The sequence below is a fragment of the Psammomys obesus genome, unplaced genomic scaffold, assembly GCF_907164565.1.
Source record: "Psammomys obesus unplaced genomic scaffold, mPsaObe1.curated_primary_1811, whole genome shotgun sequence".
In the NCBI taxonomy this organism is placed as follows: Eukaryota; Metazoa; Chordata; class Mammalia; order Rodentia; family Muridae; genus Psammomys; species Psammomys obesus.
This window is the reverse complement of record NW_026585504.1, coordinates 151,500-174,029: the sequence shown is the minus strand read 5'-3', so window position 1 is coordinate 174,029 and position 22,530 is coordinate 151,500. Positions and strand designations below refer to the sequence as shown.

Sequence of the window (22,530 nt, the reverse complement as noted above, 5' to 3'; positions counted from 1 at the left end):
ACACACACACACACACACACACACACACACACACACACACACACACAGCTGAGCTATCCAGGAATACAAGTGAACAAGATTGTCCAGGATGGGAGCACAGGCGTTAAGAAGGACTGGAAGCAGAGGCCCCACCCTGGCATGGGTAAGACTGGCACAACAGCTACTTTAGTGCAACTGGAGGGGCACCCAGAGTGAGGGTGGGGAGAGGAGGGCCCAGGGAAAGGGCCGAACAGGAGTGAGCGAGGGCCAAGGGTGGATCCTCTTTTCACCCGCCATCCTCTGCCCTCCCAAATGCAGTGACAGTGTCCCCTCACACCTGTGTGGGCAACAGCAGCCTCAGAGTCAGTACCTTCAAGTAATTCAAAGAGCAGACCCGGACCCCAGCTCCCTCCTGTCTCTGGGAATTTGGTCGCTTCTCTATAGGGTTTGGGTTGGGAGGAGGGAGTCCCCCAAGTCAGACCCTTCTTTCTCTACCTCCCTCTTCCCAGACCACTGGGCTTGGTCCTCAAAGATTTCTTAGCTCTGTCCTTGCCCAGAGGGCTGGAGCCACCAGAGGGGAAGAGACTGCACTGCTCCCTGCCCCTCCTCAAAAAAGAAGGGTTCAAACTCGGCGGGATGGGGCCATACTGGCTTGCCCCAGGAGTAGGGTTTCTGGGCTAGGGTCTGTAAGGCTATTTTCCTTTGCGGTGGGAAGGGGAGGAGGCAGGGAATAAACATTGGGTGTGGGGAGAGGGTGAGAAATGGCTGGGTGGGAAGGAGGAAGGGGCCTCCCCGCTGGAGCACAGCTACCGGAGTCATTTCAACAAAGAAACACTCATGTACGTAAGATACACAGTGCGTACTCCCAGCCCGCCAGCCTGGCCCCACCCCGCCTCTCAGGACCCCTCCCAAGATCACAGAGAGGGCTTTGGGGGTACAGTTGTAGAAGCATTCACTCAGGCCCCACCCCCCACCCTCAGCCTCTTCTCCCCTTGTGATCCAGGGAGGAAGAAGGTGCTGGGTGGGCAGACAGTGGTGGAAACAGTGTTGAGTTTTCCTTTGGTTACATAGTGAAGGCAAAGGTGAGCTGGACTTACAGTCAGAACGGACAGGGGTGAGGAAGGAAGAGGGGCTGTGGCTGGGCTCAGAGAGGGAGGCGGCCCTCCACAGCCCCTCCACCCCAAGGAACACGTCTCCCCCCCCCCCCACAGCACCAAACAAAAGGAGAAGCCCCCTCCCCCAGGGGCTACTCCCACCCCAACCTGGGCTGTACATTCAGTGGTTTTCAGCAGTCCTATGGCTCAGGGGGCACGGGTGGGGAGGTAGCCCGTCAGTCTCAGAGTCTCAGTTGGACAGTGGCAGTGACCCGGGTCTGTCGGTCCATCCTGGGACCCACAGTTTGTGCCATTTGTTTTTCTGAAGTACACATCCCTACCAAAGCCACCGCACAATCAGAAACACGGCCCCCCATCAGAAACTAAAAACTGGCTCTCTTCAGTCACCCTCTGATTCACACGTCTGTTTCCCTGTCTCCTATGTAGCCCTCGCTCTGTCTCCTTTGCTGGGACCTAGGGCTGTTCCCAGGGTCCTCCCTTAAAATAGGCCTTTTCACAAAAGTGCTTATTACTTGAAGCAAGTGCTTTAGAGCTGTGGTGGGGAGAGGGGAGGGGAGAGGAAAGGGAGAGGGAAGGACATGTTCCCTCCCCACCCAACCCCCTTAAGACTTGGGGGGCGGGCATTCTGCCTGTTTTACTTCTCCACACCCGTTTAAGTCAAAAAGGTTTCTTAAAAAAAAAAAAAAAAATCTTAACATTAAAATAAATATGCAGTGGCCATGAGAATGGTCAAAATGCTTCAAAAACACTAGGGGCTGGGCAGCCCAGGGTGGGGTGCGGGGTTTCCTTTGGCATAAGGAGAGGAGGCTGTTCGCCCTCCAGGCCTCCTCACAGCCACATGAGGAGGGACAGAGGACCCCCTGCCATCTTCCCAGCACTGCTGACAGTGTGCCCAGGACAGCAGGGAGCAGACAGCCACCAGAAATCTCATCTAGCAAAACAAAACAATGGGACTCCTGACATATACTCAGATTCCTCTGTCATCACCAAGCATTGATAAAGGAGAACACGACTGATACCCCAAGTCATCTCTGGGGGAACCATTTCCCTGCTCCCCATGCCCCACCACCACCTAATTCCCAGCACCAAGATGAGAGGAAGGAAATGAAATGGGAAGATTTCGGAGAGAACTTAAGTTAGGGGCAAGCTTTGCAGAACTGGTGGGGCAGGGGTGGGGGCGGGGGCGGCAGCCCTTAGAGAGGTCACACTGATTGTCGTACAGGGAAGGTACAGGGAAGGAGGGCTGTGAGGGTGTGGGCAAGAGGGGCATTGCAAGGCCCTTTGGCTTTGAAAACAAAAATAAAAACTAAAAGCTACACAATCCTTCTCACCAATAATGGTTGTTTGGAAGCCTTGAAACGGTTTAGGATCTGAAGGGCGGGGCAGCAAGACAGACAGATAAACAGGAACCATGAAAAGGAAAGATCCAGCATGAGGTATGGTGCAGGGTATCTCAGGAGGAAGGGCTTCCTGGGATGGCCCCTCTCTCCTCAGCTCACCCTTGGCAAGGGTGGCCAGACATTCAAGGGACACAACTGAAAATGGGTAAAAATGTGAGTAAAGCAAGCTTGGGTAGGGGAAAGAGGTGAAGGGGTACCCAGGAAGAGACCCCTGTACTGTGTAAACGAAGCCCATCCAGTTCTCAGTTCTCAGGGGGCAATACTGATGGCAGCCAAACTGGTCGAGGATGCACTATAGGGTGGAGGGGGCAGGGCCTCTATTCAAGTTCTGTGTCTTGGCCCCTGGCTGAGGTATTGCGTGTGAGGAAGGGACACTGGGTTATGGGATTGGGTCCAACTGTGCAGAGGTTCACCAAGGAGACAGAGGGACAGGGAATTGGAAGGGACCAGGGCCAGATGCAATGCTACATTTAAAGAGAACACTGCCCCTCCTCATACCAGCCCAGTTTGGCTTCTCGGGTACATTCCAGGAACCGTATCTCTCCCATGCTGAAAAGGCAAGGGCTGAGCTCAGCCTCAGTGTCCATCTGTGCTCCCTGACCAGTGCTCCCCCTTCCCCATTGGAGGAAACCCTGCTTCCCTAACACGGTCCCTACACTGCCCCTGCCCTTCCCACCATCTTTGGCTTCATATTAGGAGGGACTGGGGCAGTGGGTTCTCAGACAGACGGAAGGTGGAGACAGACATGAGGAACTCTGGGACTAGGGGATACAGGAGGAAGAACATGGTCCCTACCTTCACTCACATGCAAACACATGCCTGAAACACAGAGGACATAGGAGGGCTGTAGTTTTGAAATGGGCAGGATATTGATTTGTTTCTTCCCCTAAAGAATAAAATGCTTACTTAAAAGTTCATGACAAGGCTCAAAGTTCAGGGAGAAGAGAGCCAAGGAGGGACGGCCACAGGCTCCCTCTCCCAAAAGAAGTTAAAAGAAATAAGCAAGGTTAAAGTGCGTGGTTAGGGGACCAGGCCAGAAGTGGTAACACAGGAGCAGGCTGTGGGGGCAGAAGCAGCCCTTGGTTTGCACGAGGAGCCAGAAAGCGCAGGGTCCGGGCCAGGTTCAGTAGTTGCTGCTTCAAGTGTTTGCATTTAAATTTTAGGGGTGACAGGATATGGGGGAAGCTCTAGGCCTCAGTGCTAAATACCCTCCCCCCTCATCCTCTAGCTGCCCCTGAAGGGGGAGGAGGACACCCCCAGAGTGCTCACACAGTACCAGAAATTAAGGCTTCTCACTGCTGCAGGAATGGAGGGGCCAAGCAGGTAGGCAGTGATGGGTATGGAAGAAGAGGAGGGGGTCTGCCTGGCAGCAGAGGTAGGAGGAGAGGGGACAAAGAGAAGAAAGTCAGAAGGAAGAGTTGGGGGGAGCTGGCAGCAAACAGGGGAAACTGAGAGATGGAGTCAAAGAGAGGTGAGCCAGGCATTTAGCAATCATTTTGGGACACTTAGCAGAAGGGGTTGCCCTGGGGGTACCAAGAGCCTGGGGTTCTCCCTGTGGGTCCCAGACCTCTGCCAGGCCAGGATGGTGTGGCAAAGGGGTAAGGAGCTGCTCCCCAGTGCTTCCTTCCCCAATTGGCCCCACCACCCAGTCGTGTTCTCCTTTAAAGTGCCCTAAATGTTTAGACATTTTTTTCTAAATAAATAGAATAAGATATCAAGCCACCGGCAGGGGGAGGGACACTGGAGGGGGCTACTCAGAGTAGCAGCCATCTAACCCAATGGCGCCATGCCGTTCCTGGGTGTAGGGACAGGAGGCCCCGTGAGGCAGGGCACCACAGCCACCCACCGTCTTGGCGGCTGCGATGCTGCAGTTCTTGAGCAGGCTGAAGCTGAAAGGGCTGACGGCATCCTTGGGTGGGAAAGGCTTCATGGTGGAGAGGATCAAGGCCAGACAGTCTGCCACATCCTTGTTAGGGGCGCAGGCCAGTGCTGGGGTGTGACCTGTGGGGCCAAGGAGGATGACTGTGGCCGAGGGTCCAGTATTCAGAGTCCCCACCTACCCTCCCAGGCACTGAGCTCTGCAGGTTGTGGAGGAGAACCAAGAGAGGACCACAACAAATTCTGAGTACAGGGTAAAGGGAAGCACAGGGGACCAGGCTGCAGTGTGGAGAGCTTCCTGACCCTGCCAGATCTACTGAGTTCCATCAAAGTCCCCTGTGAGACCCAGAATACTCTGCTGTATCCCTGCTCTTAAGTTTCCCTGGGAAGAAAAGCCCATTTGTACCAAGGTTAAGAAGTCACCTCCAAGAGAATGTCCCTGACGCCACACCCAGGAGAGGCAAGGGTTCTGGACCCCACCACCCACCTTCTTCATCCACAGCCAGCACTGTGGCCCCACGACTCAGCAGGGCCTGCACCACGGAAGCTAGACCGTTCCGGGCAGCAATGTGGAGTGGCCTTGGAAGGAAACAGTAAAGAAGGAAACCTGAATAGGATGTCAGGCTGTCTTGCCACTCCCCACAGGTGATGAGGACATTGAACAAATTCTGTGAGCTCCAGAGAGGCCACAGTATAGGGCACTTTCTTCACCCACCTGCCTCCCCCAGCCAGCAGCCCCCTTCCCCGGGCACTCACATCTGCAGCGCACTGTTGGTAGCATTGATAAGGCCAAGGTCTTGGGTTTCTGCCAGGATCATAAGGGCACATTTCTCATGGCCCTGAGGAAGAACAGAAGTAGACACTTGTGGAGTAGAAGAATGGGAGAGAGGGAAGACATGCACCATCTTCCCAGGCAGACAGGCTAGTTAACTCTGGCTTCCATTGCACTTGATCCTGCAACACGGAGCCAACCACTGTGCCAGTCCCAGCCTCCACAGGGCCCTGCTGTGCGTGTCCCAGCCTGCACCCCCACTCTAGTACGTACCTTGCTACAAGCCAAGTGAAGGGCAGTGTTCTTGTTCTCATCCAGCACAGTCAGGTCTGCCTTCCCTCGATACAGCAGAAATTCTACGAAAGGGACCGGACAGACATTGAAGTCTCCCTACAGAGCAGCAGCCAGTCAGTTACCACCCTCCTGCCTGCATGTACTTTGCATCCCCCATATCCCCTGCAGGCAGGGCTAACATCCAGGGGCTCTGCAATGGTGGGCCCTCACACACCTACAGCGGCAGTCTGTCCATTCTCAGCTGCCGTCATGAGTGCAGTGTGGCCAGTGTGGTCAGTGGCATTCACTTCAGCTTGATGCTGCAACAGCATCCGGAGGCCAGAGACATTGTCCGCAAAGGCAGCGGCGTGAAGGGGGGTCCTGGGGCCAGAGTAGAATGAAACAGGGAACTCTTCTGCATGAGCAGAAACCAAAGCCACATGATTTTTGTCACTCACCGCCCTTTGGCGTCTCTGCTGTTTACAATCTTGGCACCCAGAGCTCCAAGCAGCATCTCTGTGGTGCTGTCCTGGTTATTAATTCTGGAGTGGGGGAGGAAGGATCATCAGAAGGAGCAAACCAGGCCTCCCTGCCCTTAGCCAGGCTGTCACGCCCTGAGAGCAGGCTGATGCAGTAGGCACTTACACTGCACAGTGCAAAGGAGTGAAGGGGTTTCCCTCCAGGTATGAGAAAGGGCTGTGTTCAAGTAACAACTCCAGACAATCTTCATGTCCTGGGGACAGGAAGGAAGGATGGTGAGTGTGAGAAACAGCAAGATCCTCCACCTGTTTTGTCCTGTCTTCGGCCCTCCAATCTACTTCTAGCTCCCCTCCTGCAGTACACATCCCTGTGTTTGTCGAAGGCCCCACTAGTACCAGTGTAGGAGGCCCAGTGCATGGGCGAGTATCCGCTGTAATCGACACCAGCATCTAGGGGGTCTGTGGAAAGCGCAGCCTGTAGCAGAGTCCGAAGCACTGCAGTATGGCCACAGGCTGAGGCCAGGTGAATGGGTGTGCGACCTTTAAAGTCTCGGCACAGCACAAATGCGTCGTGGTCCAGCAGGGCAGCCAGGCAGTCCTCACAGCCAGTCACTGCCTGCAGGGCACACAGAGATCAAAGTGGTAAGAAGCTACTCTTTATCCAGTGGCTAGTTGCTGGGGGCTGGCCTAGGAGCAAGAACTACTTCCAGGAATCCATCCTTATCTCTACAATAATTCTAGTGTTAGGAATCAGCAGCTACATTTCTGACAGCCAGAATAGCCAGTCAATCCTGGAGAGTTAGAAAGACTGAAGGTGGAAATCCTATGCTTTTGAAAGCCAAAAACACCTGTAGGCTGGGCTGCTCAGGAGGTTAAGGCTGGAGGATCACTTGAGACCAAGAGTGGAGGACCAGCCTGGGTGATATAGTGAGACCCTCAAAACAAATTTTCAAGCACATTTAACCAGTGCTTGAAAACTCTGAGTTTGAAGACAGCTTGCCTACACAGTGAGTTCAGAGCTTGCCAGGACTCCACAGTGAGATCCTGTCTATAAAAAATAAAAGAAAGAAAGAAAAAGAGAGACAGAGAAATAAAGAGAAAGAAAAAAAGAAAAACAAACAAGTCCTGATAGAAGAGCAGCAACAGGACACACAGGTAGAAAGCATTGCCTGGGTGTTATGAGCAAATGGCTGACAAGGAGGGGATAGAAGATCTTCATCCCACAGCTAATGCTGGCAGTGTAAGACCCAGAAACAAAATCTTACCCTACTCACTGGACATTCTTGCTGCCCTGCTGCTGGCGGGCCCCGTGCTCCCACCCTGAGGCAGCCTTATTCCCCAGCAGCCCACTCACGCCACGGTGGAGGGCAGTGCGGCCCCGGAGGTCAGCAGCATCAGCCGTGGATCCTTTCTCTAGCAGCAGATGTACACAGTCCACATGGCCATTCATGATGGCCAGCATCAGTGGGGTTCTACAGAACAGGCAGGAGGAAGGATGAGACTCAACACTTCTCAGCTGTTTGGACCAAGTGGAGAAAGAGTGAGGGTCTGGCAGAGGGGAAACCCTATCCATTCTCGGACCACACTCACTGTCCATAGGCATCCATGACATCTGTGATATCAGCGCGCTCCCCACTGTCAATCAGCAAGTGCAGGGAATCAGTGTGGCCAGAGGCAGCTGAAAGAAAGGGAACCTTTGTCAGGATAGCCAGGAGGAAGGAGGTAGGTTGAATCTGGGCTAAAGGACTAGAGTTCCGTGAAGGCCTGGGCAAGAAGGAAGCTTTAGGTAGGAAGCTATGAATCAAAACTTGAAGTTTCCATTCTCCTTGCCCTAGCCCACTCCCAGCCGAACTGTCAGGGTATCTGGCAGTAGCTTATACCACTAACCAGCAGCATGTAAGGGTGTCCACTTGCGTTTACGTTCCTTGATGAGGGCAGAGGCACCGTGGGCCGTGAGCACCTCTACACACTCAGTAGAGCCTCGCTCAGTGGCCAGGAAGAGCGCGGTCCGGCCCTTGTGGTCCCTTACATCCAGATTCACCAGCGTTTCAGCTAGTGTCTTCAGGGCTTCACAGTGACCATTGTAGGCCTGTAGGCAACCAAGAGGTACACAGCTAGTGACATTTCTTTTCCTACTCTGCTATTGGTACCCAAGGAGATGCTTCAGGTCCCACAAGTTCCTTGGGCTCTTTCCAGAAATCCCAGTCAGAATGCAGAAACAGGACTGGCAAGATGGCTCAGTGGGTAAAGTGACCATCTGAGCACCATCCCTGGAACCCACATAAAGGTAGAAGATCAATTCCATGAAATCGTCCATAGATCTTCACACGTACATCATGGTACTCACCTGCCCACACACAGATCATCATATGTACACACAGTCATACCAAATAAAGAAATTTAGGCTATTCTTTTAAAAGAGTGCAGATGGAAGGGCAGGGTCACAGAGATAGCATGCCTGTGGGACAGTCAGGTTAGACCAAGGCAGAGGGAAGATGCTGAACTCACAGCTAAGTGCAAAGGGCTGACTGGAACAGTGTTCTCCACATCCTCCAGGCAGTTAAAGGACATTTCTAAGAGCTGCAACGAACAGGAATGTTGAGGTTCTAGGGCTTCCAAGACATAGCCTTGCCACACTCATAATCTTTTATCTCCCAATTCAACTGTACCTGACTTTGGGATCAAAACCTGAAGGCAGACTACAGCCCTGTTCCTGCTCCACCCGCCCCATCCCCCCAGACCCAGGCCAGGTCCCCATACATACCAGTTCAAGGTTCTGTCTGTTGCCGTAGGCGGCTGCATAGTGCACAGCTGTGTAGCCCTGCCTGTCCCGCAGGGAGGGGTCTGCACCATTATCCAATAAGAACTCCAGACAGCTGGGGAGCCAGGGACAGACTGTAAGGCAGGGATAGGCCCAGCCCAGCGAAGGTACAGCTCTGGGAGGGGTAGAGGACAGGGGCAAGAGAGCCTTGCCGGTCTGGTGTAATCCTCTAATCCTGTCCATCTATTCTTCAGCCCTAGTTCTGGCTACACCTGGGCTCTTCCTCCAGAGAACATGGACACATGCTTGGCTCCCAGTCTTGCTGGGACGTGGATATGGTCACCCCTGCCTCTAAGACACCACGGTGCTCTCTTCTCTGGGCCAGGAATGGATATGGTTTCCTCTCTGCCAGACCCTCATCCTTTCTCCACTTGGTCCAAACAGCTGAGAAGTGATGAGCCCTCATCCTTCCACCTGCCTGTTCTGTAGAACCCCACTGATGCTGGCCATCACGAATGGCCATGCAGACGGTGCACATCTGCTGTGGAGACACTCTCTTGTAACCCAGGCTGGCTGTAAACTCACCCTGTAACAAAGCGTGAGCCTCCTGCTCTTTATGCTTCTGCCTCCTGAGTATCAGGATTAAAAGCCTGTGACACAATGGCTGACTTTTTTTTTTTGGTTTGGTTTGGTCTGTTTGAGACAGCGTTTCTCTGTTTAGCCTTGGATGTCCTTAGACTCCCTTTGTAGACCAGGCTGGCCTTCAACTCACAGCAAACCACCAGCTTCTGCCTCCCTGAGTATTGGAATTACAGGTGTGTGCCACTTGTGTCTGGCTGGCTGAATTTGATTTAAAGACAGGATCTCATTACAGAGCCATGCGGTCCTGGAACTCTCTATGTAGATCAGGCCTTGAACAGAGACCAGCTGCCTCTCAAACACTAGGGTCAAAGGTGTGTGACATGATGACCAGCTCCTTTTATCTTATTTTATGTGTTTTTGGGTTTTGCCCACATATATGTCTGTGTGAGGGTGTTAGATCCCCTGGAACTGAAGTTACAGACAATTGTGAGCTGCCATGTGGGTGCTGGGAATTGAACCCAGGTCCCCTGGAAGAGCAGCCAGTGCTCTTAACTGTGGAGCTGTCTCTTCAGCCCCCATAATTATTGTTTTGTTTTGTTTTGAAGACAGGGTTTCTCTGTGTAGCCTTGGCTGTCCTGGACTTGCACTGTAGGTCAGGCTGGCTTTGAACTCCCAAAGATCCACGTGCCTCTGCCTCTCTGAGTGCTGGGATTGACCGCTCTTTTTAAGATAAATTTCTGGGGGCTGCAGATGGCTCAGTGGTTAAGAGCACTGTCTGCCCTTATGAAGGAGCTGGGTTCAATTCCCAGCACCCATATGGCAGCTCATTAACTGTCTCTAACACCAATTCATTCCAAGGGGTCTGACACCTTCACATTAATGCACATAAAATAAGATCAAATAAATTATTAAAAAAATTTAAAAAATTCTGTATTTTAAGAAAAAAAAATCAGGGTTGAGAATATTTCCCACATATCTCACACTCAGTCTCTCCATTACCGACTTCTTGAATTAGTGGATATGGAGGTTCTTGTACCCATTTTCCCACAGATGATTCAGTGTTGTTTATTTTTGAAACTTAAACTTGTTTGTTCATGTGTGAGTGTGTGTATGAGTGTGTGAGTGAGGGTGTGTGAGTGTGTGTATAGGACTATGTGTGTGTTTATGAGTGGGGTTCTGTGAGTGTGTGAGTTTGTGTGTGCACATGTGTGCACAGAGGTCAGAGGGCAATTTTCAGCAGTCAGCTCTCTCCTTCTACCACATGGAGCTCAGGTCACAGGCTCAGGAGTGAGCATCCTTCCCCACTGAGCTATCTGGAAGGTCTGATGATTGGTTTTAGAAGAAAAACAATTCAGTGTAATTCATCTGATATTGCTGAGATATATCTTGCTATGTAGTCCAGGCAGCTTCCTAAGTACTGCTGGTGGTGGGATTTTTTTTTTTTACTTTATTTTTCTGTTAGAATCTCAGTACACAGCATGAGGGGTACACATCAGTCCTGCTTCAGATTCCAAGTGCTGGAGATTACTGGCGTAGGCCAACACAACCAGCTACTTCCTTATTTTTTTAAAGGGTTTCATGTAGCACAAGCTGGTGCCCACTTCTATGGATCAAAGTTGCTCTTGAATCCTGATCTCTCCTTATCCTTTGAACCTTACTTCCCATTTGGACTCCCATCAACGCCGAGCTGATGTTTCAGATATTTCAAATGAAGTTTACTGAAACACAATTTCACCCATTTATTTATGTGAGTGGCTTTCTAGGCAAATACTGCTGAAGATGTTTTGGTTGTCATGCTTTGATGTTAGAACTGTTTTAACATTGCACTCTACCATTAAATTCTCCACCACCAAAGTCCTGGGGTAATTCATCTGTTTTTTTTTTTTGTTGTTGTTGTTGTTGTTTTGGCTTTTTTGAGACAGGGTTTCTCTGTGTAGCCTTGGCTGTCCTTGGCTTGGCTTTGTAGACCAGGCTGGCCTGGAACTCACAGAGATCCACTGCCTCTTTCTGAGTGCTGGGATTACAGGCATGCCATTGTGTCTCACTCTTTATCTGTTTTGTTTTGTTTTAAGAGAGAGGATCTGACTGGATAACCCTAGCTGACTTGTGACTCACTGTGTAGCCTACCAAGGGCTAGAATAAAATGTGCACACCACACCCGGCTTTTATCCTTAGCAGTTGGAACACTAAGCGTAACTGCTCAGTTAAAGCATCCAATGTGTGCAGCTCTGCCAGACTTAGAAGCTCCCTGTTCCCTGCGAAGAGCTGCACCTCACCTTTGTCCTTCCTCCACACAGACTGCACTACGTACCCCCACGCTGCTGGTTCACCTCCAAGGCAGTGCTGGCTGGAGCAGCAGATTCAAAATGGGTGGGGGACAAAGGCCAGGAATGGCACCGAGGGGAGGCACATCCCAGCAACCTCTTATACTCACAAGAAGGCCTCCTTCCTGCGGGATTCCTTCAGTAGCTCATCCTCTTCTGCGTCATGGCTGGAAACAGTGTGGGATTCCGCTCTGGTTTAAGAAAGGAAAAGAGGTCAAGGCAGCTCATGGAAGTGCAAGGGGTTGAGAAGAGCCACAGCAGAAGCCTCACCTCCGGTAGGTGTCTGAGGCAGCAGCGTAGTGAAGGGGAGAACAGCCTTTACAATCAGCCTCGTTGACGCCCGCCCCGGCAGTCACCAGAGTCACTGCACACTGGTAGCTACCATTGGCAGCTGCATAGTGCAGTGGGGTCCTGGAGAGTATTTTAAGGGACAGGTGAGCGACTCAGGGGCAGGTACAAATGCAGTAAAAAGGTACATACAACACACTCCTCACTTACGTTCTCCTCCCCCCACCATCTTCTCTCGAACCCGACAATGGCTATGTGCACTCCTGCATGTTAACTTACCTTCCGAATTTGTCTCTCCTTCTCAGATCAGCTCCACTGCTCAATAGCAAATTAAGACATTCAACATTCCTAAAGGGAAGACAAGGGATAAGTGGAAGAGTCTGGAAGCATGGCCACCAACCCGGGGAGAGACTGAGAAGACAAGAACCAATCAATCTCCACTGTGATTACTTCACTGTTCAAGGGAAAGAGCTGGGCAGACAGTGAGGGCCCACACCCTTGCCCAGCTCTCGAGGCCTAGGAGAAGAACGCACCCTCCAGAAGCAGCAGCATGAAGACAGGTGCGGCCAAGGCTGTCAGGTGTGTTGATGTCAAACCCAGCAGAAAGCACATGCTCATTGCTGAGTGAAGACACGATACTGTACAGCTGACCTGGAGGAGCACATCAGCCAGATTGCATCCAGGAGCCCAGAGCCACCCCCAGCACACAGCCGGCCAGCCACCTCCCATCACCCAGCCACCCAGCATGTACCTGAGGAGAGAAGCTTCCGGCAACAGTCAGAGAATCCGAAGAGAACAGCTAAGTGCAGGGGAAACATGTCATGGATGCCGCGCCTGGGAAGAAGTTGATGCACTCAGTCCTCCAGCCAGGCAAGAGCACTTTTCTGTGGCCTAGCACCATCACTCTCGGAGTCAGGGTGACAGGACCCCCAAATCTCCCTTTAATAGGCATCTTTAGACCTCTGTGTCTGATGTGAACAGTATGTATAGACCTGATGTGGTCTAGAAGTAGAATCAAGGGTCCTGACTCACCGGGCAGTATCAGCGCCATTGGTCATGAGAGTGCTGATGAGCAGCTCGTGTCCATAGCGAGCAGCCACGTGGAGTGGCGTATTCCCAAATTTGTCAGCACAATCAATCTCGCTACCTGAGATAAGGATACACAGATAACTAGGGCACGCCTCAGTCAGTGATCATCCAAGTGTTATTATATGTTAGACTGAACCAAGCATTTTCCATGCATTATTTTACTTGGAAGCCTTGGACTGTGAATGGCAGAGTTCTAAATGCCGATTCTGAGGGAAAGATGAGGCAGCAGGAAGAAGGGGTTTCTAGGGATGAATTCTTTGGAGGAAGAACATAGAGTTTCCAAGTCATACCATTCTGAATGAGGATCTGGGAACGCGTGAAACGGCCATGGATGGCAGCCATGTGAAGGGGACTCTTCCCTTCTTTACTCTGTGGAAACATGGAGGTGATCAAATGTAAAGCACCATCTCGGTCCTCCTCTTAAGAACACATCAACGAGAACAGAAATGCTAGCCACATTCTCAAGCCCCTGATAAGACCTAATCAGCCCAGAAGACCAATGGGTAAGTCCCCCAGAAGAGCTACCTGGATATGATTGGAGCCCAGAGCTATCAGTATAAACATTCTCTTAGGTACCTGGTAGTTGACATCAGCCCCATTATTGACCAACAGCTCCAAGCAGAGCGCGCCATTGGTGGAGACAGCTGCCACGTGCAGTGGTGTGAAACCCTTGTCATTTGGCTGGTTGACATTGGCTCCTGCATTCACTAGTTCAACAGCCACAGCATCCTGGCCAAGGTAGCACGCGATGTGCAAAGCTGTGTTTCCAAAAGCGTTGGGCTCATCAATCTGGATTTGCAGGATGAGGGTGCGGATTATCAGTTTAAACAAAGTTGGAAGAAGCCAATTAAACTAAGAGTCCTGAAAGTCCTGCTGTGTCAGCCCCTTCAGAGTCTGACCCAAAAGAATGCTGGCACTGTTAGGTAACAAAAGCCTCACTCAGACCCTTTTATCCTCCTGAAAGCATCCCCCCGCTTGATTAGAGACTTGGACCTCCAACACCTTCCTGAGCCCCTAGACCCAGTGTTACTGCTCTGACCTCAGCCCCCATCCGGAGCAAGTACTTCACCACTTCAATCTGGCCACTGGCTGCTGCTGTGTGGAGCAGCCCATAGCCCTTTCGGTCTTTACAGCTGAGGTCTGCTCCACGTGCCACCAGCAGTTTCAGGACCTCTAAATGCCCTATATAGGAAAAAAAAAAAAAAAAAAAAAAAAAAAAGAAAAAGAAAAAAAAATGCAGGTGGAAGGTAAACCCAAAGGTCCCAAACCCCTCCCCTCAAAGGCCCAAGCTCCGTATCCCTGCCTTGGGGATCCTAATAGTCAAATTCCTCCTTTTCCTATAGCATCTCTCACCTAGAAAAGCTGCCCAGTGCAATGGCTGCCGCTCCTTCTTATCACAGACGTTCAGGCTCGCTCCCTTGTTAAGGAGCAGGTTCACCATCTGTATGAGGATATAAAAGACATAGGGACAGGTTCATGTGCTCAGCCTACTGAAGGGCCGAGGCCACTGATCTCCTGAAAGGGGAGAAGCATCGTGGTCACTTTCTGTTTGGAGTGCTGGGGAGGTGGTGAGTGCCTCTGTTCTTGGACAGAAAACTGGAGAGCCAGCAGGGACAGTGGGACCAGGCACCAAGGAGGGACACTGGATAAAGGAAACTCAAGGGTTTCTTCAGGTGCTCTGCTGGCTCTCAAAAGCTTATCTGAGTCTCTGGACATGTGTTGGACAGCACGAGCGTTCTCTTCATGAGAAGGCACATATATAAAAACATTTCCATGGAGTCTCAGAGTACTCCTGAAATCTAAGTCAAGAATTTTAGGGTAAGCCTTGTGGCACATGCCTGCAATACTAGTACTTGGGCAGGAAGACTGTTACAAGTTCCAGGCTTAATCAGGCTACAGAATAAGTTCAAGGCTGTCTCAAAATAAAAAGTAAAGCCTGGCATGGTGGCACACACCTTTAACCCCAGCACTCAGGGAGGCAAAGACAGAGGCAGGCAGATTGCTAGGAGTTCAAAGCCAAGCTGGTCTACAAAGCGAGTCCAGGAGAGCCAAGGCTACACAAAGAAACCCTAGCTCAAAAAACAAAAATAAATAAATAAATAAAAATTAAAAGAGAGGGATGCAGATAATTGAGCAGTTGAGCACCTGCCCACCATTGCCAACACTAGAAAGCAAAAGGATGGGTTGAAAGCATAGCTAAGTGACACAGCTCCCAAGCACATGTAACATACTTGGCCAATGAAAACTCAATGTAAGATGGAGTGGTAGTACACCATTTTAACTGGAGCACTCATAAGGCAGAGGCAGGTGGAGCTCAATGAGTTAAAGTTCAAGGCCAGCCTAGTAAGAACGCATCTCAAAAACAAAGAAGCAAGCAAAACCCTCAATCTGTGCTCCAGCAGTGTGCGAACGGTGGTCTGAGGGACTCCTCCCCTAGCAGCCCCAGAAGCGCATGATGGGTGAGTGGGAAAGGAGGGGAAGGCTGTACTAGACCAGCATGCTCCTCACCTCAAGATGCCCACTGTGTACAGCATGGTGCAGAGCGCTGCGCCCGCTCCTGTCAGCTACATTGAGGCTACTCAGCAGGGGTGCCAGAGCCTCGGCACACTTGGTGGCCCGGTTGGCAGCAGCCACATGCAGTGGTGTCTGCCACAGCTTGTCCCGGGCATTCACATCAGCTGAATGTGCCAGCAGCAGCCCCAGCACCTTCTGTGGTGGAGCAAGGGACAACAGGGAGCAGAAGGAAGGGGTTGGCATGGCACACAAGGCCCAGCTTCCTAGCAGTCTGTTTTTCCCTTACACCTAGTCTCTCCAAACCTGATGCCATTAGAGCTTAAACCTCTTTGCTTTGCTGAGGAAAACAAAGGTGTCTTCCTCAAGCCACTGGTATCTATTAGTCTTCAGCCCAGCTCCTGAAAATCTTCACCCACACCCAGGCACCCCAGGCAAATTCACACCTCTCAAGTCTACTTCCAGGAAAACCAAATGTTCACACTACATTAAATGGCAGATACCCTCCCCTTGACCCTTCCACAGGTACCAAGGTCATATCTATCACCCCAATAAACATAATGGATCCTTTCCAAAATCCAGGCTAAAATGCCCCTCTTAAGCACCTCCCACATCATCCCCATTGGCCTCAAACTTTCTCTGCTTGGCTGGAGCCAAGGAACTGATGGAGGATCCAAGAAGAGGTCTTTCCAACCTCTTCAGGGTTGATGGCACCATAGCACAGGACTCCACATGAGTTTGGACCTTTAAGCAGTCAACTTAAATGTTGTTTGAGGCATGAGGACACAAGAGTCACTACTCCCCAACACCCAGTCACAAGGAGAGAAATCTCAGTGCCCAGAGGGGGATCATCAGACTTAAGGTGGCCCCCAGGGACGATGACTCACTCAGGCCTGGCAGCAGGGCCCCCGCAGTCTGCCAGCCCAGTGTTAAGCTGTCCCTGACGTCACATCAGCTGGCAGCACTCAGCCACCCCTTACCAGCCAGTTCTAGGTGCAGGAAGGAGAGGCCGAACTCTGGTCTCCTCCCTACATGAGGTAGAGCAGTCTGTAGGGCAGAGAACTTGAGTTTCTCCAGCCCTTCAACCCATCCTTTTTGGAAGGGTGAAATGAGCTGGGGTCCATACCTCGTTTCGGGAGGCAGCGGCACGATGAAGCGGGGTCAGCCACAATGTGTCCTTAGCGTTGACATTAGCACCTGTATGGACACAATTTCCTGTTTTGTTGGGATTTGAGGAGGAGGAGGGAAGGAAACCAGTAATCAAAATGGGGAACAGAATGGACGGAAAGCCACTGCTGGACCAAGCATCAGCAACCAATCCTTAGATAGAACACTTTACCCCTCCCTCGGTGCCGAACCTTCCAGCTCCCCACTTTTACCTGACATCAGTAGCAACTGGAGGATGGGGACATCGCCTACATAGGCAGCAGCATGCAATGGGGTTCGCCTCTCTTGGTCCTGGAAAGGCAGAAAAGAGAAGTATCCATAAAAAGAAATTACCCTGGACGCAGGTTCAAGTATGAGGACTCCAAGCCCTGCCTTTCCTCTAGGTTCTGCAGGGGCTCAAATCCCAATATGGGGATTCAAAAGCCAGCATCCTGGGAGGGTGGAGTCAGGGCCACCGACCGAGAAACCTACTCCTTCTTCCAGGAGGAGGTGGGGGCGCTACAGACCCCGATGGCTGAGGAGAGGACACCGTTTTTCTGGGTATCCCCAGGACCCGTGGTTCGTGCTCCATGCCTGACCAACCTTAAATGCGGAGCAGACTCCCATTTCTGGGTAGAGAGAGCTGCAGTTTCATCAGAGCAGAGGAGAAACGGAGCCGCCCCGTTTGTGGGGAGGGGTCCCGAACACCGGAGGCCAGATTCGGGCTCGCCATCCTCCCCGCTCCCAACTCACCAGTATATTGATGTTTTCCTTCTGCGAGAGGAGGGAACGCACTTCCTCCACATCTCGGCTAAAGATGGCCTGGACCAGGGGCGGCTGCAAGGAGAACCAGCTTTCAGGGAGCCGGCCCAAGCCAGAGCGGAACCGGGAGGTGGGGGAGCACACGGGTTGGAGGGGGGCGTCGCTGGAAGGGCTCCGCTACGGGGGTCCCGGCTGCAGCGGACTCCCGCGGTGCCTCCGCCGGTCGCCGGGCCCCCAAGGACACCCGCCTGGCGGCGGGGAGCACGGCGAGGGGCGCGGTAGGCGCCGCGGTAACCCGGGACTCGGGCCCAGTCTAGGCCGCACATCCCCGGGCTCGCGTGGCGGCGGCGCCCGGCCCTGGGAGGAGCAAGTGGCGAAGGGCGGGAGCGCTGACCTGGTCCGTGATGCTGAGGATCCCCATGGCCCGGCCCAGGCTCCGTCCGCATCGAGCTCACGGCGGCGGCAGCGGCGGCGGCTCCACCGGGGACACGGGGCGGCCCAGGCGGCGGCTGCGGCGGCGGCTGCTGCGGGGAGAGGGCGGCCCCGCCTACCAGGGGGCGGGCGAGCGGGAGCCCGCAGCGCTCCCTGGCGGCGAGCCTGGGACTGGCCTCTCTTGGTGCCCCAAGCCCCGCGCCAGGATGGATGGCCAGGGTGGCCAGGGCGGCCAGGGTGGTCATGGTAGCCAGGATGGATGTCCAGAGCGACCGGGGTGGCCAGGCTGGATGGCTAGGGTGGGTGGCCAGCACGGTCCCCGCTCTCCTGACTCGCGCGCGGGCTCCTCCGCTCTGCCAGCGGGCTGCGCAGTGCTCTCCGCTGCAGCCTGGCTGCCCGAGGGGTCCCCCGCGGGGCAAGGCACGAGCTCGGGTCTTGCTCCCCTATTGACTCCCAAGCTCAGGACCAAACTGGATTGCACTCAGTCCACGGTGCTCCTCCGGTAGAGCCGACGCCTCCCATCCGCACTCACGCCCCGCCACCCTAGTTCCTAGAGATGGTGAAACTCGGATGGCAACTTGAGGCTTACATATATGGCCCCAGAACGAGTCTCCACTGGGTAGAAAGAAAATAACAAGATCGCTGAGCTTCAGAGAAATCCCAAGAAAGATTCCTGCTTCGGGAAGCTGCCACAAAGAGCAGGACGCTTGGCAGCTGGAGAAAGCCTCTAAGGCCAACAGGGACAACGACTCTGCAATTACCCTTGTCAGGTTAGGGTAAGTGCTGTAGAGAGGAACTCCCCCTCAACCACTGCAGAGGTCAAAAAAGGACAACTGGCCGGAGGGAATGGAAAAAAGAGATTGATAGATCAGTACAATTTATAAAAGATAACTTAGAGCCAGGCATGAATCGTGCCTAAAACTCCTGCACTCTGGAAGCTGAGGCAGGATGATTGTGTGGCCAAGAACTGTCTGGGCTACAAAATGAGGTCCAATCTATCCTAGATTCCTTTCTGTTGATGTAACACTGACCAAAACAAGTAAGGGAAGGTAAAGGTTTAATTTCCTTGACACAGTCCGATTTTGAGGAAAGTTAGGGCAAGAAGTCAAACACATCCTTGAAAGCAGAACCCAGAGAGCAAGGGGGCTAGTCGGTTCAAGCTTAACCAGGTTTATTGTCTAATCCAGGACCATCTGCCTCAGGTACCACCCACAGTGGGCTATAGGCCCTCCTACCTCAATTAGACAATGAAAAAGTGCTGGGGCTGGAGAGGCGGTTCTGCCAGCTAAAGAGCACTGAGTCCTTCCAAAGGACCCAGACAATCCCTACATCCACATAGCAATTTACAGCCAGCAGTTTGTAATTCCAATTCCAGAGAATTGGTAGGTAAAATGAGATAAAGTTAAATTGAAAAAAAGAAGAAAAAAAAAGTCCCACATATATGAATACAGGTGAATCTGATCTAGGAGGATTTTTTTTTTTTTTTAAGACAGCTTCTCACTATGTAGCTCTGACTGCTGACTGTCCTGGAATACACCGTATATATCAGGCGCTAATCCCCAGAGATCTGCCTGTCTCTGCTTCCCTAAAACTGGGATTAAAGACATAGGCAAGCACAGCTCTGATTTAGAGAGTTTGTCAGTTCAGAAGGCCCAGCCTGCTGTGGGTGATACCATCCTTAGGCAGGTGGTCCTGGATTAGAGAAGAAATCTACTTAAGCTTGAGCTCCTCCCAGATTGCTCTGGGCTGTGTCAAGTTAATAATAAAAGCTAAGCAGCACTCTGTCTATAAGTAAGTAAATAAATAAGCAAAGACTCTCTTTCGACTACATAAAACCCAGAAGACACAGGGATAGCGGTATAAGCCTGTATTCCCAGCATTCTTGAGGCTGGTGTGGTGAGTTCAATGTCAGCCTGGGCTACAGAGCAACACTGCTTCACCCCATCTAATAATAATAATAATAATAATAATAATAATAATAATAATAATAATAATAATAATAATAATAAATTATAATATTATAGTATAATATTATTATATGTAACATCATATTATTTTATAATATAGTAATGCAATTATATTTAGATATTATATAATGTCTTAATATGTAATATATTATTACATTATATTATGCTTGTATATTATATTTATAATAATAATTATTATTATTTGGGAAGGGAGGCTGAAGAAATAGCTCAGCAATAAGAGTGCTTGCTGTTTTTACAGAGGACCTGAGTTTGGTTCCCAAAACCCATGTAACTGCTGACAACTGTCTGTAACCCCTGTTTTTTGCTGACCCAAAGCCTTCTGACACCTTCAGGTGCTACATGTACTTCATGTACTTACATACATGAAGACATTTATACACAATAAATAAAAATAAATACTTTCAAATTATTTTTAACCAAAATAATAAAAAATAAAAGAGGCTAGGGTTGCTGGGCATGCTGTTGCACATATGAAATCCCAGCACTCAGGGAGGCAGAGGCAGGCATAGCTCCCTGAGTTTGAGGCCAGCCTGGTCTACAAAGCGAGTCCAGGACAGCCAAGGCCACACAGAGAAACCCTGTCTTGAAAAACAAACAAACTAAGAAGCTAGGGTTGTAATTCAGTTGGTACAGTGCTTCCCTCGATGCATGAAGGCTCAGGTTCAAGCCATACCAAACAGGATGGGTTGTAGGGACATAACACCTATAATCCCAACCACTCAGGAGGCTGAGGCAGGCAGATCTCCTGGGCAACTGAGTGAAGCCCTGTCTTAAAAAAACCAAAAGAGGGCTGAGGGAGCTGGGAAGATGGTTTATCAAGTAAGAGCATTGCTGCTCTGCTCTTGCAGGTAGAAAACCCGGGTTGGTTCCCAGTGTGCACACAGGGGGTGGGGGTGGGAATTGTTTAGCAACCGGCTGTAAATCGGAGAAAACTTTGCTCCCCTTCTGGCCACCTCAGGCACTGGCACTCATGTGCAGAGCAGTCCTCCACCTCCCCTCAAACACACACACAAAGGCATAAATAAGAATAAAGCAGCTGGGGCTGGAGAAATGGATTAGAGGTTAATAGTGCTTTCCCAGAGGTCCTGAGTTCAATTCCCAGCAACCACATGGAGGCTCAAAACCATCTACAATGAGATCTGGTGCCCTCTTCAAGTGTAGGCAGAACACTGTTACATAATTAAAACAACAACAACAAAGCCCAAAACACTAAAACAGCTGTTCGGGTGTGACCCAGCCCTTGGGAAGCAGAGGCAGGAGGAACTCTGTGAATTGAAGGCCAGCCTGATCTACAAAGTGAGTTCCAGGACAGACAGGGCTACACTGAGAAGTTCTGTCTGGAAAAAAAAAAAAAAAACCCAAAAAAATAATAATAAAAACAAAACAGATATTAACAATCAGGGAAAAAGGGCTGAGGATGAAGATGTTAAAATGGTCCCTGAAACTCACATAATGGAACAGGAGAACCTACATCTGTAAGCTGCTCTGTAATCTTTACACAAACATTGGCACACATATACACATTCACATGCTTATGTGTATACACAACAAGTAAGTAAATAAATATAGAGTTCTTGCCTAAATAAATAAATTAATTAAGATAGAGTTGTACCCTAGTATGTATATGAAGTCGTGGGTTTGATCCACAGCATTACAAACTGAAAAAAATGTACCACACACAACACACAAGTATTGGTTTTGGTTGTTACTGTTTGTTGATTTTCTCAGCCTAGAAAATCAGTATCTGGCACCAGCATTTTATTTCTGAGGAGGTAGGGGTGGAAGGAGATACAAGCTGAACATAGTTGGGGCCACATGAATCCTAGGGTCTTGGGTGTGCTGGGCCTTCAGAAGGGCCTAAGCTAGGATATCGCCTGAGAGGAGAATATACACCCTCCACGGCTCAAAATAGCTCTCAGTAACCTGAGGAATGGCAGTCACGTGCAGAGGCCTGGCTCAGGAGTGGGGAGGAGAGCACAGGCTGACTCTCTGGGCAGATGGGAAGAGGAAGGAAGGACTGGAGGCTATTCTCTAACATTATGTATAACAAGAAAGAGGATTTTCCAGGAAAGAAATGAATGGTTTTGTAACACTGATACATCTGGAGTGAAGTCAGGTGAGAGGGTGAAGCCCCTGCAGTTAGTCCTGAATTCAACTTCTGGACTGATGTTTGTAGAGCTGGGGGTGGTGACACACACCTGTAATCCAAGGCCTTGGGAGGTAGAGGTAGCAGGGTCAGGAGTTCAAGGTCAGCCTTGGCTATGTGTTCAGGTCAGCTCAGACCACTAAGACCTGGTCTTAAAACTCAGTAATGGTTGGGGGTGGAGGCTCAGCATTTAGGAGCACTGGCTGCTTTTCTAGAGGACCTGGGTTCAATCCCCAGTACCTACACAGAGGCTCACAGCCTCTGAGTGCACAAAGCACACATGTGAAACACAGACATACATTTGGGAAAAACACCCATACACATAATTAAAAATAATAAATTGGGAGCTGGGCTTCATGGCACACCAAAAAAAGCTTAAAACAAATAATAAATTGGGTAACTCCCGACTCTCTTTCTCTGTCTTTGCTTTACTCCCTCCTTCCTTCTCTCTCCTTTTCCTCCCACCCCACCCAGGCCTCAAACTGGGCTCAAATTCATCCTGAGTTCTGAGATCCCAGGTTTGCAGAACCAAGCCTGACTTGCCTGTCTTTCTTCTATTTCTTCTTCTTCTTCTTCTTCTTCTTCTTCTTCTTCTTCTTCTTCTT

General features: G+C 50.9%; 1 protein-coding gene across 1 annotated transcript; it reads right to left on the bottom strand.

Annotated features, from left to right (window-relative positions):
* Nucleotides 1-6: 6 nt before the first annotated feature.
* Nucleotides 7-17,872, bottom strand: Ankrd52 (ankyrin repeat domain 52). Its single transcript, XM_055599055.1, has 28 exons — nucleotides 17,754-17,872; nucleotides 17,351-17,434; nucleotides 16,831-16,909; nucleotides 16,578-16,648; nucleotides 15,449-15,649; nucleotides 14,294-14,381; nucleotides 13,980-14,122; nucleotides 13,517-13,729; nucleotides 13,231-13,309; nucleotides 12,884-12,998; nucleotides 12,603-12,685; nucleotides 12,385-12,502; nucleotides 12,131-12,199; nucleotides 11,834-11,974; nucleotides 11,674-11,754; nucleotides 8,661-8,772; nucleotides 8,405-8,476; nucleotides 7,784-7,985; nucleotides 7,487-7,574; nucleotides 7,251-7,368; nucleotides 6,293-6,512; nucleotides 6,063-6,150; nucleotides 5,876-5,959; nucleotides 5,653-5,798; nucleotides 5,418-5,500; nucleotides 5,129-5,211; nucleotides 4,860-4,951; nucleotides 7-4,495 (listed from the first exon to the last, which is right to left on the bottom strand). The coding sequence occupies exons 1-28, from the start codon at nucleotides 17,778-17,780 to the stop codon at nucleotides 4,245-4,247; spliced, it is 3,231 nt and encodes a 1,076-aa protein (XP_055455030.1). The 5' UTR covers nucleotides 17,781-17,872; the 3' UTR covers nucleotides 7-4,244.
* Nucleotides 17,873-22,530: the final 4,658 nt, after the last annotated feature.

Bases quoted from the DNA above. Each gene is read 5' to 3' on its own strand.
- Ankrd52 (XM_055599055.1), bottom strand. From the start codon at position 17,780: ATGGGGATCCTCAGCATCACGGACCAG. The intron at 12,503-12,602 runs GTACATGCTGGG...GTGCTCCTCCAG, and splicing joins CCGGAAGCTTCTCTCCTCAG to GTCAGCTGTACAGTATCGTG. The intron at 5,960-6,062 runs GTAAGTGCCTAC...CCCCCACTCCAG, and splicing joins ACTCCTTTGCACTGTGCAGT to AATTAATAACCAGGACAGCA.